General features: G+C 40.0%; 1 protein-coding gene and 1 long non-coding RNA gene across 4 annotated transcripts in view; one reads left to right on the top strand and one right to left on the bottom strand.

The window, feature by feature from the left end:
• FGF14 (fibroblast growth factor 14) overlaps positions 1-4842 on the top strand; it is a 481187-nt gene extending 476345 nt beyond the window's left edge. For all 3 annotated transcript variants that reach the window (XM_018566500.1, XM_018566498.1, XM_018566499.1), the window contains one exon: positions 3695-4842. In XM_018566500.1, coding sequence (XP_018422002.1) covers positions 3695-3831 — 137 coding nt within the window. In that variant the 3' untranslated portion in view covers positions 3832-4842. The remainder of the gene's footprint in view (positions 1-3694) is intronic.
• LOC108795280 overlaps positions 1-13506 on the bottom strand; it is a 23046-nt gene extending 9540 nt beyond the window's left edge. The window contains exon 1 of the long non-coding RNA XR_001941748.1: positions 13410-13506. This is a non-coding gene — a long non-coding RNA (uncharacterized LOC108795280). The remainder of the gene's footprint in view (positions 1-13409) is intronic.
• Positions 13507-14997: the final 1491 nt, after the last annotated feature.

Here is a 14997-nt window from a genome sequence, read left to right as displayed (position 1 = left end):
ACGTGTCTCTTTTTTTGTTAAAACACCCCCCCCCCCCCCCATCCAGTATGGCATTATAAAGTCAAACAATGGCCTTTTTTTTGTTTCAAATATTTTATTAACGCTTTCAAGAGATATACAAATTGCAACATGCAATAGAAAAAATGCAGTATACAATTAAAAGTGGTCAACAGCGATAAAATTGCATAGGAAATCCAAATGGAGATCGAGAAGGTTAAGGTCTTAAATACAGCGCAGGAAAGAGTAGAAGCAGAAAGCAGAATAAAACAATAAAGGAAAGGAGAGCTAAAGATCCAAGAGAAAAGAGGATGGCGATTGGGTCCTCAGAACCCGAGTAGATGAAAGACTCAGGGCGTAGAGGGACGATAAACTGTCCGGGGACAGGGAGGGATGAACATAATTAATCCATCTTTTATTAGAAAATAATGCACTTTTAATTGTCCTGATGTATCTGCTATAACATAAAAGGGTTAGGATTAGTGTAAGGACTAAGTCTGAGTGTTAGATTAAAGGTCAAGTTTCAGAGTTAGGTTAAGGGTTTCATTTTAGTGTTGAGGGGAGGTTAAAGCAGAAGTAAAGACAAGTTTTTTTTTAAAAGCCCTTCTGAAGTTTTTAGCAATTATGTGCTAGTATGCACAGCATACTAGCACATTATGGCAGACTTGCCTGCCAAAGCGATGTCCCCAGCGTTGCGTTCCTCCCTCGTCGGCTCTTCCATCTTTTCACAAGTCTTCTTCTGGGTTTGACATCTTTGACCTCTAGATTGGCCAGCCGGCATGATGTAACTCCTGCGCATATGCATGGGAGTTACTTCATCTCAGCATGCTGGGTATAGAAAAAAAATGCTGACTGGTAGAAGCTTTTATGGCAAAATAGACTAACACAATCTCTTCTGCCATAAAAAAAGCCTACCAATCAGCAGTTTTCTGGTGGAAAGCTTTACTTCCACTTTTAATTGTTCAGGATGATTTTTTGTTCCAAATATTTTATTAAAGCTTTCAAGAGATATACAAATTGCAACATGCAATTTTGCTGCTGGTGACCCATCTCCAGCAGCAGTCTAGGGTTTCCACTGCCTCTAATGGAATCATACTCCTGCTGGTTCACCATGCTGCAGAATTTCAGTTGCTGCCAGGTTGTCACCAGCAGCAAGACCATTGGACTGTTACAGCACAAGGGATTAATTAGAAAGATCCAATTCAGCTTTAGGGTTCAAATGAAGCGAAGATTAAAGCTGGACTCTGGAAAAATCAATACTTACTGTATTAAGACTATTTCTCACCTTGCAGTGTTTCAGAGCTGTTCTCCTGAATTCCAGTGCTGTTTAATTCTTATAAAATTTCTCTCCACAGGCAACCCTGACATCATCATGCCAGCATTGCTTTTAGGTGGAGGGCACCATAGGCGGGTGGTTGCCAAGTCTACAGTGTACCTCTATGTCCTGCACCACCCACCTCGTTGAAACTGCTCACAGCATTGACCATCCAGTTGCCAGTTGGATATCAGCCAATATGACGTATTGCCTATATCAGCTTATACCATGCAGGCAGCCTTTAGGGTCATGCACTGAAAGCCACATATAGCACTAAGTTGGGCTGCCCTCTTCATCTCTACATAACCTGTTTTTACACCTTCGCTCATCAGCACAGGCACACAGGGGGAAACAAATACACTTTACATTGACCAGCACAGTAAAGTGAATTGTGGAGAAGGTCTGTACTGCACTTGAAGTCTGTGTTTGGGTATAATAGATACTTTGTACTACAAATACAGCATTTGTAGTACAAAGGTATATTTGTACTTCAAAGGGCTGCACACACACTAAATGGCACCTGGTGGTAAAATCTAGAATCTGCAAATGTGAGATTCTGGAAACAAAATTGTATCATGTAGTCATTTTTAGATTTTATTTTATTTCTTTTTATAATTATTGCAACACATTTTGGGCAGCACTCTATTATGAAAAGTAATTGCATTTTGTGAATTCAGTAGTGATAAAGCTCTATGGTATCTCCTAATATTATCTATATTCTAGAGCTTAATCAGAAAATGTTATTTCGATTATTAGATTACAGTATCTGTTAATAAGATTTTTCACGGCCCGTAGGAAATCCTGTTTAGTTTTCGGTATAATGCAAATCAAGACCTAAAAATTGCATTCAATATTTCACAGACCTCTAAACAGTTATTTTCTATAAAAAAAGACCAGGATTTTTGTGTTTCTCAAGCCATTTTCTTGTTTTATATGAAAACTTTTGTGTAATAACATAGTATCATTATTTTATGAAAAGTTGTTTACTCTACCTTTTAAAGAAATGTAATATTTATAGCCAGACAAATATGGAAGAAAGCTTGCATCTTTTATAACTTAGGCTATCCAATAAAGGGTATCCCTAATCAATGGCTAAACATAGTACAATACTTTTCTATGGCCAGGCGGAGAAATCAAATTTGTAAATCAATTTTAATAGCTTGTCTGGTTTTAGCAGCACAAACTTTGAAAGACTATGTCCTGCAAGAATGAAATGAAAAGATTTGATGAAGAACAAAATGCTCATATTGTCAGGGAATGTTTTAAAACTGTTCTTACCTTTCGCGGTGGATGATCCTCAATGATGCAGAGACCTGTGACTGACATCAGTGCCGTTCACTGCATCATTTTATGTGCAGGTCGCTATGGTTAAACCACCTCAAGGGGTGATCCCTAACATCCTGTACTCACAGGATGCCATTAGTCTTCTGGAAGGAATTAGTATAGTCAGCGGTGTATTTACAAATGCTGCTGCCCTAGGCAAAACAGCAATATAAATAAAATTTATCAAGGGGAGAGAACCACAGCAAGTGCCACTCTCAGGGAATCTGCCGCTCCAGGCAAATGCCTTGTTTGCCTCGCGGCAGATACGCCCCTGAGTATAGAGGAGGTGCGTATTCCAGCCAAGGATTCTCTTTTTTCTTTTAAACGCCTACTGGAAGACTATTGTTTTTAATAGAATGCCCAGAGTTGGGCTTTAAGGGAGACACCTAGTCCTAGCTGTGTACATTTATCTACAGGCCAATTGATACTTCAAGAGCTTGGAAAATTACCGTATAGGAGAACAAGATGTACAGTAAATATAGTTAACTTGTATGCAAAAAACAGTTTACCAAAGGTCAATTATTTGTTTTATTTCTTGTTAAGTGTATATGCATATTTATGAAGTATTGTGTATCTTCAGCTAGTACTCATTTGATTTTTTACAAATAATGGTGTATCTTTAGCCAATACACATTTGAATTTAAGCAATATTTGCTATACCATTTATATTTTTACCTGCTGGCTGTCTTATATTTTTGGTGATGGTATTTTCATATACAGATTTGTCAGTTTACCCTCTTTTGGCTATCTGTGTTTCTGAGCTTGCAATCAGCATTACCAATTGATAGACTGCTATGATAAAAATCAATTACAGGATAAGTCATCTAGAATTTGTTTTATATTGTGTGAATCATTGTACTTCTAAAGGGTCTTGCAGTGAATTCGGTAATCAGTAAATCACCACTGTGCAGCACTAGTCAGTAGAAAGCACAGGGTCTGTATATAAAGTGCAAATATGGCTGCCCTTATTCATAGAAATGTTTTTTCTATAGCACACTTTAAATAAGCAATTATTTTTTCTTTGAACTTTATTAATACATATTATGTTTTTCTTTTCAGTTGCCATGTACAGAGAGCCGTCATTGCATGATGTTGGAGAGACAGTGCCAAAGGCCCGTGTGACACCGAGTAAAAGCACAAGTGCATCTGCAATAATGAACGGAGGCAAACCAGTCACTAAGAGTAAGACATCATAGCCAGACCCTCAAGGGTGTTGTGACTCACTGAGCCCTCGACACATATTAGAATTTTATCCCCACCAGACTATCCAAACCCCAGTGTTTGTATTAAAAGGAATATAAAAAGAAACAAAAAAAAGTAAATACGCACTGGCTCTTTGCTGTTCCAGAACCAACATGTTGAAGATGGATAAAACTCAGTGTGTATCTCCTCCTTTCACTAGAAGACACCTGGGGAACCAGCTAAACTCAGACCATGGAATGCCCTACCAGATATGGAATGCCTTTTTAATATCTTATCCGTGACTGTGACACTTCATGTGAATGACATACTTCACAAGTACACTTGATACCTTGCCTGCTGACAATGACCCTTTCCCCCCTTTTGAGTCCAATTACAGCGAAATCCATGTGTTTAAGTTCTATTTTGTAGCACACATTTATTAAGTAATTTATAGTTAGACGCTGTAAACTGCGCTATAAAGGATTTCTCTAACCTTTTTTTACAAGGCTGCTTGCACCACTGTCTGTGACCTTTTTGCAGGGATTGCGTTCCTCTAGAACTTGAATGTTTCAGGTGGCTTAGTTATGAAAGCAATCAGGGAATCAGGAAGCCTTCAAACCGTTTTTCTCTAAACATGTTTATTCGAACAGGACTTATACTGGTCAAGTGTGACAGCAGACGATGTGCTCCAGAGGTTGACGATAAATACTAGAGGGATATATGTCAAACACACCCAGTGAGAAATAGGCTGAGACTAGTGTTTGATACACCCTATACTTTCCTTTGTGTGTGTGTTTTATACATATCACAGGCTTACTGGTAATGGTGACATTTGCCTTACTCAGTAAGCAAGACCCACTTGCTTTTTAATATGGTGGGTCCATAGAATTCTGTAGGCCTTGTAGGTCTGAATTAAGGCTCATTTTTCATCTATAATTCCTCATAGTTAAAACTATCAACATAAAGAGCAACTGTTCTGCTAGCTACAGTATTTCTCAAAATTAAAAGAAAAACTCCTTTTTTTTTTTAAAATAAGCTTATGTTAAAGTGCACCCATTGTCAGTTCAGGAAGGAGGTGGCCATTTTGTGGCTTAATAAATACTAGTGAGATTACTTATGACTCTTCCAGTATATTTAAAAAAAAAAAAAAAAAAGATCAATGCCACTAGCTGTTAGTAAATTGGTCATTTAAGTAGCATTTATGCTTGCAAAAAGGCTGACTCCATTTTGAGATCATTTTCATCTCCGGCAGTTCCTGCAAATTTATTTTTGCTCAGCATGGGCACGTTGTTCGCTGTGTCCCACTTTTTTTGCAACAGCAATGCAAGTAGTAACTGAACACCATGTTTTAATGTTTTAATACTTTCTTGTTAAATAAAAACCGGAAAAGTAAATACAATATTTTAGGTAAGCATGCAGAGTCCAGTAGTATTAATTTCCACACTAAATTCTGCATAATTCTAACATGATATTTTCAGGAACCAGAATTTACATGTTAAAGGTGCCTTGCTTAGGTTGTGGCATATTTTACACAAATCCACTCTTTGTGGAACCAGAACTTTTAAGCTAATCAGAAGTCAATAGGTGCCTACTGTATGTCTGTCATTCGACTAGGTTTTCACAAAGGCATTGGGTTCCTCCTATGTACCAGTTACTAAATCCTGTATGTTGTCCTTCAATTGTATACAAGATATCAGTGAGGTCATTCTGTACACAAGCATAGAGAAAGTACACCTCCTTGAGTAATGCGTACAAGATCAAAATGACCTTTCACCAGGACATCGTAAGTGGAAAAAACATAACCTTTAGTTGGCTCTTTTAGTTGGCAGAAACGGGTAACCTTTGCTTTTTTTTCTGCATTTGCACAGTGTCTGCTAAAAATGTATTGCTTCTTTTAATCCACAATGCTTTACAGCTGTTTATGGGATCAAAAATGTTTGCTTATGAAGGATTGCAGCAGTTTATTTCTGGAATCTATTCACAAGGATTTAAATGTGAGCTGCTTCGACTGTTGAGAAGACATTTGCTGCTAAACCACATTCACTGCTCGTAGTTATCACTTACATCATTGCTATGTCAAACAACTACTGCTTGTCCCTCTCATGACAGTGAAGCACATTAGCAGATATTCTTTACTATGTTCTACAAAGTGAGAAATTAGCCAATGTATAAGTAAAATTGCACAACATAGATTTCATAATAACCTGTATGGGGCTGGTGTCCCAACTTCAGGCATAGAGTCCCAATCCATTGTCATAACTACAGTCTACATACCGGGCCGTGAACCAGTTGACTGGTTGAAATTAAGGCTGAATTTATTTTTGTAAATGATGACTATGTTATGTATGTGTTAGATAATCTTTGTTTATTCTATGTTTCTACAACTTGTGTAAGAGTTTTTTTTTTGAATGGCTGTTTTATGGGATTATTTTTCTTTCTGTATTATGTTCACGCATATGACAGAAATATTTGTTGTCTGTGTCTTTCTTTGCTTAAGTTCTTTTAGTTTGGTGTCTCATCTGTTGCATGGGAAGAGGGTGGTGATGATCTGCATGTAGTAAGCTATGTGTATGAAGAAATGTTGGTATGTATTACTAAATTGACATACATACAGTATATGCAAAGCGTTTGTCTGCATTGTACAGTTTGTGTTTAATATAATTTGTTGTATACACAATTGCAACATATTTAATAAAAATGGTTTTTACAAAAAAGAATATAAACCATTCACCAATTTTCATACAATGCAACATTAAAAAAAAAAAAGGGCTTGCACTGGACACTGTTAAAAGTAAGCCACAGGCAAGTCATATACAGTACTAAATAATCTTCCCTAAAATATGCAGTTCTATATAATGTTCCCCAAAACATACCAAAGAGTGTTTTAACCTAGTGTTCACCTCTTATGTGTTAAGGAGAATATGTCAGTGCAGTTAAAAAAACAAAACAAAAGAAAACAAAAAAAACTAACCACAAAATGAAACAAATACAATCAGCTACAAATGTGTTGTGTCTAAGGTGTTAAATAGTAAAACTGTTCATTTTACAATTGCAAATGTTAGCTTATATTCTTCCAAATATGCATGTAGGTGCACATGTTACATCCCCAGAATGCACATACTTTTTCATATTTAATGGTTTCTGACTATTGTTTTAAAAAATCAGCGCAACAAGGACCTCCTTTTCCTTGCAGAACATTTATAAATGGCTTATTGGTTATAGAGAGGATGAATAACCATTTGTACAATCTTGGTTTGGCAATGTAATCAAAAAGGAATGTTATAATTATACATTATTATTTATTTTCTTATTAAAGTTTTTCTGAAAAATTGTTCCATGCCAGACTGATTTGGTCACTGTTTATTAAAAGCTGGGGAAGGGGGTACCTTTTACAAATGTTGATATGAACGTCTGTTACTTTTTTGAATATACCTGTGTTTAAATATATTTTTGATTGCAGTATATTTTTCCATTGAATTAATTTGAATTTACAGTGAGTGTTTCCTAGTTTTTGAACTCCTACAACAAGAAAACAAAGGTGGTTGAGGCAGTTGACAGGTTATGTGGATTTAAGGTCTTGTATTCACAGTAATGATGAGCAGTGGTTTGTTCAGCGGAATACAAGTATGGCCACAAAACCATTCCTGATGGTTTCCTGCATGATACATGCAAAAGATTTTCTTTGTAAGTAAAAAAAAATAAAAAAAAATACACTTGTCTTACATGGACTAGAGACCCACAGAAAGAATTAGTATAACAATAAAATACAAGGTAAGCTATTGCACTAGATGCACTAGATCTAATTGCATTAGATTTTTAGATAGATTTGCCTGCTCAGTCGGTTAAAGCCCAATTCCAGAATCAATAATAACCCAGAATGGTGACGTCTTTCCCCTCCCTGCACACCTCCCCATGTTTAGGTAGTTTTATTTTTGTAAAACTAGTACTCTAATTTCAATCAGGTAATGACCACTGCCCCTTCCTCCTTCTATTGAAAGAGGGGCTGTGTGGTCTTCAGTGGTGCTTGTGTGTCAAAACGTTCTAACGTGAACCTCCATCTAAAAACTACAGTTTCCAGCAAGCATAATGTTTTTATTGTGACTGGTTCGAGGGTTAAAACATATGTAGGGGTGTTCCCAGTGGTGTTGTTTCAATCGGACAAAAAACCCTGGATGTTCCCATTCATAATGCTGATACCTGCTAACAAGAACACCAACTGTGAACACAGGCAGCGTGATGAAGCAAGTGCCTTTAGTCATGTACTACACTGGTTTGTATCTATGGCTGCCTGGGTTTACAGGAATAGCCTGAATGGCGCTGGGCATCATTCAGCCAGTAAGTGAGGCAGTGCCTAATATACAAGTAGAACAAGGGGAGAGGAACAAAGCGGTGCAGAGAAAGTAAGTATTGACTTCCAAGCTTCGAATGTAATCAGGTAAAAAGGATTGCATGGACTGAAAAAAATGAAACATGAGTTGGGCTTTAACTATTTTACGGTAAAAAAACTTGTAGTGTACACTTTTTAATGAAAATAAAGTGATTTGATTTGCCATATAGTATGGCCGTGCATACATGCCTTTCTTTTTCATCTTTTTTTTGTGTGGAAAACCATGCAAAATGAATTATGCCAGAAAATGAGAGCACTGCTAAATATAGAGCTGAATGTCAAGAAACAATGCCTTTGGCTGCCTTGCATACCATCATTCCAGAGAGGTTCTGTGTGTGGCATCGCTTCTTATTTAGAAGGACAATGGCATTTGTCTAACAGAGAACACAGTATAGCTAAAGGATAAGAAAAGAAATGTCAAAGGAAATGAATAAAGGCAATCTAAATTTATGTTAGACGTTATATGCTATGCTTGGTCAAAATCTACACAACAGAAAATATTCAATAGGTGACTCAATTTGACAAAAAGTGTAATGTGCCAAATTTAAATTAAAAAGATGATTCTTGCCTATAAAAAAAGATGAATGCTGGCACTCCTCCTGGCAGTGACTAATATAGGAAATGACAAGGTGTCTACATTTTTCCATCTGTGTTATACACCAAGCATGAGCAACATAAAGCCTTGACTAAAGAACTGCATGTCCCAGCATGCCTCTAAATTTACTGAAGGGGCTAACATAAAAAGATAGTTATAGGTTACTTAGTTATGCAAATTGTCTTTTATTAACTGTTATACTGTATGATGCTCTTCCATAAGTGGTAACCTCTGTATTGTCACATCGGCAACCAACCCAAAAAAACAGTAAATGTCTTTTTTTTTTGGTTTTTATAATGGCTGAAAAGGGTATCACCTCTACCTTTTAATTTACTGTAATCGACTTTCCATGACTTTCCATGAATGTTTTGTATGTGTCTGTATATATAAATTATATATATATATATATACACTGTATATACATACCTAAATGTGAAGATTAAAAGAGATCATAGCGCCAAATGTGACACAGGAATGTAGTTGTTCTTGGACATATGCGGTTATACTACTGCATTCAGTAGGTTTGGACACTGGCAAACACATTAAAAAACCATTAAGCCAGCTCCCATATAAGCCTGCCTCTAACCATCATGACTCAATATTTTGTTAGTGTCGTAGGAAGTTGAATACTTTTTTCCTTACCTTCTATATTTTACTATGTTTTCTCTTCCATCAACATTCTCTGTACTTTTGTTATATTTTCTTCTTCCTCTTCAATCAAGACATTTGTTACGCTACTTGAGCTGGACTCTACACAACAGCTATCCGGATTGGCTTATCCTCAGCGCTGCTTTGGAAGCTGTACCTGTACCTTGCTGGCCCAAAGATGAGGGACCTGTTTGGATTGTGACTTTAGTTCACTGGGTTCTGCCAGTGGCACTTTCCAGACCTCAGTGTACTGTGTTAGTGTGTTGCAGGGCGTACTCCAGGTCCAGAGCTGTGCAGCATAGACTGGAATGTGACCTTGGATCACTGGGCTCTTTTTTTTATGGTGCGTCCCAGAACTGTGTATACTGTGCCAGGTAGTCATAGAGCGCTTGCCAGTTTCAGGGCAGTGATACAGCCTTTGGTGTATCCCTGTCTCTAATATCATCCAGTGTATGTAAGCTTCTAAATCTGGCAATAAGTATGGTATATGTCATTTGAACCAGTGGCGGAACTACTGCTGGTGCGGCCGGTGCGGGAGCACTGGGGCCTCAGCCTTTGGGGGGGGCCCAGCACAGTTGCCGGCCGCTGGATTCCGGTGCGCTCTGTGCAGCTTCTGAAAAGATACGCTATTAGCGTAGCGTGAGCGATGCAAAATGTGCAGCATGCTTCCCCGCTACGCTAATATCGTATCTTCTCAGAAGCTGCACACAGCGCGCCGGTTTAAATAGTAAAACAAGAAAAAATGGTACATGCATGAATCCATAACCGGCCTTTATAGCAGGGCGCACATTGGGAAGTCTTACAACAATACAAAACACAAAAATTCCCCAGCCTCAGCCTGCCAGCCAGCCTGCAACCAAATAAGTAGCCCTGTCAACAGTATGCGTATTAATTAATTAAGCATATTAATGAAGTTGATAAATTACATGCAGGTGTACCTGGAGTAGTTGACAGGGCTACATGTTTGGTTGCAGGCTGGCTGGCAGGCTGAGGCTGGGGAATTTTTGTGTTTTGTATTGTTGTAAGCCTTCCCAATGTGCGCCCTGCTATAAAGGCCGGTTATGGATTCATGCATGTACCATTTTTTCTAGTTTTACTATTTTGGGTTAGGGGGGACGCACTGGGGTCCCAGCGTGCATTTTTGGTTGCTGGGCCTCCAGTGCGTCCCTGCACCTTATCAGGAGGAGTTGGCTACCTCCAGGTACACCTGCATGTAATTTATCAACTTCATTAATATGCTCACACTTGGAGACTCGGATAGATAGAGTTAGGACCACACTTTGCAGAGGTGCCTTGGCGCGGCAGTGTGGCTTCTAGATATTTTTGGCCAAAAGTTTGTGCAACTAAAACCTCTGATTTTAACACATACTGTTGACAAGGCTACTTGTTTGGTTGCAGGCTGGCTGGCAGGCTGAGGCTGGGGAATTTTTGTGTTTTGTATGGTTTAAATAGTAACCCGCACGCTCTGTATGCATATAATGACAGCGTGAGAGTCTGGACGCTGCGCTTGTCGGTCGTTCCAGGGATCAGGTGAGTATTAAAGGGTATTAAACTCTCTGGCTTTTTTGCATATATATGAGGGTAGCAAGCAGTAGATATATGCAAAATATAGTTGAAGAAGATATAGTTGAAGAAAAAAAAACCCCGCTTTAACGCGGTTTAAAGTTACCCCGTCTTTGCTGCACGCTCCCATCCGAAAATCCGAAACAGCTCAGGCGGCCGCAAAGCATTTTGGGGCAGGCGCATGCGCAGTTCGGATTTTCGGCCAGGAGACGAGGAGAGACACAAGGTAAGTCTATGGACGCGTACAGACACCCTGGAACAGGAAGTGCCAGCAACTACAGAGGAGTCAGCTCTGGATCGGAGACCCGTCGCACCGCTGGAGGGACAGATGAAAACATCAGGTAAGAAGAAGATCGGATAAGAGGCATCAGTTAAGGTAAGTGCTGGCATTTACATTGGGGGGAGGGGTAAAACATTTACTTTAATGTCACTTTAACCACTTCCGAGCCGCAGTATGTCTACAGACGGCGGCCTGCAGAAGTGGGTAAAACAAGAACACGGCTGCTCCGGCAGCCATGCTCTTGGTACTGCTTTTAACAGCAGGCGATTGCTGTGTAACTTACAATCGATCTGATGTCTGAACAGCCGCCGGATCGTTTGTTCCGTGTGGTACCCCCGCAACGGCCACTGGGTCGGTGGGTCTCCCCGCAATGATCAGAGAGAGGTTCAGCCGCTTCCAGCCGCTGATCTCTCCTCCGATCACTGGATGCGGACGTGCTGTGTATTACATCACTTCCGGTGTCACTGTACACAGTCTCCAGCTCTCAGAGCCAGGACAAGAAGCTGGGAAAGCAGATCTCGGCTTCTTAGCTTGTTTGGGGTCTCTAGGTGACATTAGGGGTCTAAAAGACCCCTGATGCCTCCAGAAAGAGGACCTGTCACACCCTATCTGCTATTACACAGGGTGCTTGTTAGTCCCCTATGTAATGCCAATAGGGTTAGTGTACAAAAATAAGTGTTTAAAAATGAATGTAACATAAAAAAAAATTAAAAATGGGAAAAAAAATGTTTAAGTCCCCCACCCGTAGCGCCTACATGCGAAAAATGACAATTGTGCTGAACATGTTACATATCGCCTCGAACGTCGCAGTGAGAGCAATAATGCCATTTTTATGCCGATACAGCAACGCATCCCTGCTTTCTTTCCTCCCCGCTGGGCGCTGCTCTGTGTCCCAGCGGGGAGGATAGAAAGTGAGAACCGGCCGAGCGCTGCGGGAGGAGAGCGCTGTGTTTGTTGTTTTTTTGGGGGGGGGGGGCAAAAAAAATCTGCCACCAGGGCCCTTTGTTCCTTAGGTCCGCCACTGATTTGGACACTGTGCTCTGCATTATGGTGCTTTTCACACATTGTGTAATAAGTAAGTTCCCCGCAGGACGCTCCCCGGATCCAGAGTGTTCACTCAACTTCTGGTAATCAGCTGTTTAACACTTGCCTTATGAGCGAACCTCAGAATACTCTGCCTATTATCTTACAGTCCATTGGCTGTTATGTGTCCTTTGGGTACTGGGCTCTATATTGTGGCACTTTCCAGACTCTAGTGTGCTGTGTCAGTTAGCCGCAGACTGCTCTCCAGTTTCAGAACAATGGCACAACTTTTGGTGTGACCCAATCTCTCCAGTAAGTCTCTGTTTTCGGTTACCATATCTTGATAAGTAACCCTTACACACGGAATTCTCCCCTATCTCACTTTCCAGTTGTCTGTACACTGTTTTAGTGTTTAGAGTTTGAGTTGTGGCACAACCTATGGGTGTGGCCCAGCCTCTCTCAATACAATTAATGATAAGGCCGGCAGGCTGCAGCATTGGGAACTGCATCAAATCAACTGGCACCTGATTTTTTTTAAATGTCTTTTTTTACTGAGATAATGGTTCAGACTGAGGGAATTTAGTGCTGATGTCCTCCGCTAAAGACATTGTTGCACATGCACACTCCTTATTCCTTTCCTGCCCAGAAGCACAGAAGGAAGCATTTCCTGCTGCTACATCTGTTTCAAGCAAATTGTAGATAATCCAATCACTGGGGGTTTTTTCCCGCTGACTCCCTTAAGTCTCCTGGTCACCTCCAGTGGTCTACGATCCTCACCAGCTACTGCTGCCTGGGTTTCTAAGTATGTGTGGTCTTGCCTCAATTTTGGTGATTTGCTTAACACTAACCAGTACAACATGTCTTTTAAAACAGTGGTTCACAACCTGTGTAACCTCAAGATGTACCCAGTCTACCTACCTTACGAGAACTTGAGTGGGTTCTCAGCCTGGGGTCCAGTGTGGGCTGCTGTGCTGTGACGGAGCTCCATTCATATGTGTATTGCTTGTACAGCTCCCGTGTTTGCCCTGTACAGGTGCCGGGAGCCGAAATGTGAGTCACTACGGTCCAGACAGCTCTACAGGGCATGTGAGGGAACTCAAAGCAATGTATGTATGGTTGGAGCTACCTCGCAGCCATACCTCCAGCCCACCCCACCTCAAGCTGACACTTGGTGTTGGGCAGTATATTTTGAATGGCTGCCCAGCATGAGAACTGACCGTACTGCATTAGGGGGAGGCTGAGGCGCCCCCTCACCTAGCACAATATAGAAGGTATGCGGGATGCATCTGATGCCTGTATTGCGGATCCTGGGACACCTTTTTCTATAGGATCACCCTCAGCTGCAACTTCTATAGCTCGTCAGACTGAGCCTGAAAACTGATAATGTCTAGCACGATTCCTATTTCCATTTCTGACTGTGTATCTGCCTGTGTGGAATTAATGAAAAACTCTGCTTGCAGAAGTTTAAAAAAGTGCTTGCTCTGAACCTTCTGGGCCCTTATCTCTCCGAGATCTTGTAAGCCCTATTACCATCTCTGTCTCTGATTCAGAGCCTTTACAGCCTGCTTCTACAGAGACTGTATTTGATCAAGACCCTGATGTAAATACTAATTGATTTAGTGTGCTCTGCTATGCATCTTGAGGATCAACTTGCTGTACCAGGTAACATGCTTTTTAATCTATTGCCAGCACAAAAACCTTCCCTATATCCTCTGTTCTGTAACAGTTCCTCTTTGAGGACTGGGAACGTCAATTACAATAATGGCTTCATCTGGGTAATGTGCACAGATATTTGCCTTTGATAGGGAATTTCTCCACTAAGGGTAGGGACAAATGGTCCTTACCCTTAGTGGACTTTCCAGTTCTTCACCTTAAAGGACATCTTATCACACTAGTAGAAACTGCCTTTACTTTTAGGAACTTCACTGATAAACAACTGCACTCCCTATTTAAACCTCAGTTTGAATGAACTCAAACAATTCTCCGTCTGCTGCTGGCCCTCCGATCTTGCAACTTGTTAATCAGTTGTCTGAAGCTTTTCTCGCATAGCAGTAACGTCTGTCTATGTGCGTAGGGCACTATAGATTCATGCTAAATTCAAACATTGTCTCATTCGCTTGACCTTTAAGAAAAGGCTTCTCGTTGGTCATGTGCTTAACAGGTATTCATTCATTTCAATGGCACCGCAGATACACCTCCCACCCTCAGTATGATCACCCACACTGGAACGCATTGTACCGCAATGCCCTGCATTCCAGTGTAGTGTGATGCAAAAATTAGTGCATGCATGATTGCTTTTCGATATCACATATGTCCAAGAATTACTACATTCCTGTGTTTCTCAATAGACTTCAAGAACAAAATGTTGTAATGGGTAAATAAATCCTATTATTTTTCATGTTGTGTTAACAAGTTTGAATTTTATGTAGATCATAACTTTAAATGTGCCTTTGTTATATACACACACGCACACCACGTTATGCAAACAAAATGTCCAAAAATGTATTTAGTTTTGAATAAGTCATGAAGATTAAAATATATACTTTCTGAATAACATACCCAACAAGCGAGGATGTACCGTGACCTCTTCTGCTTGCAAAAATCAAGTGTACCTTACCGAAAATCAATTAATTTACTGTGTTCTGTTCGAGGCAGAAAAAAATATCCTGAAAATGTTTTCTTCA

Source organism: Nanorana parkeri, unplaced genomic scaffold, assembly GCF_000935625.1.
Source record: "Nanorana parkeri isolate BGI_ZX_2015 unplaced genomic scaffold, ASM93562v1 scaffold953, whole genome shotgun sequence".
Classification (NCBI taxonomy): Eukaryota; Metazoa; Chordata; class Amphibia; order Anura; family Dicroglossidae; genus Nanorana; species Nanorana parkeri.
The sequence above is the reverse complement of the archived record's forward strand: the minus strand, read 5'-3'. Positions and strand labels throughout refer to the sequence as shown.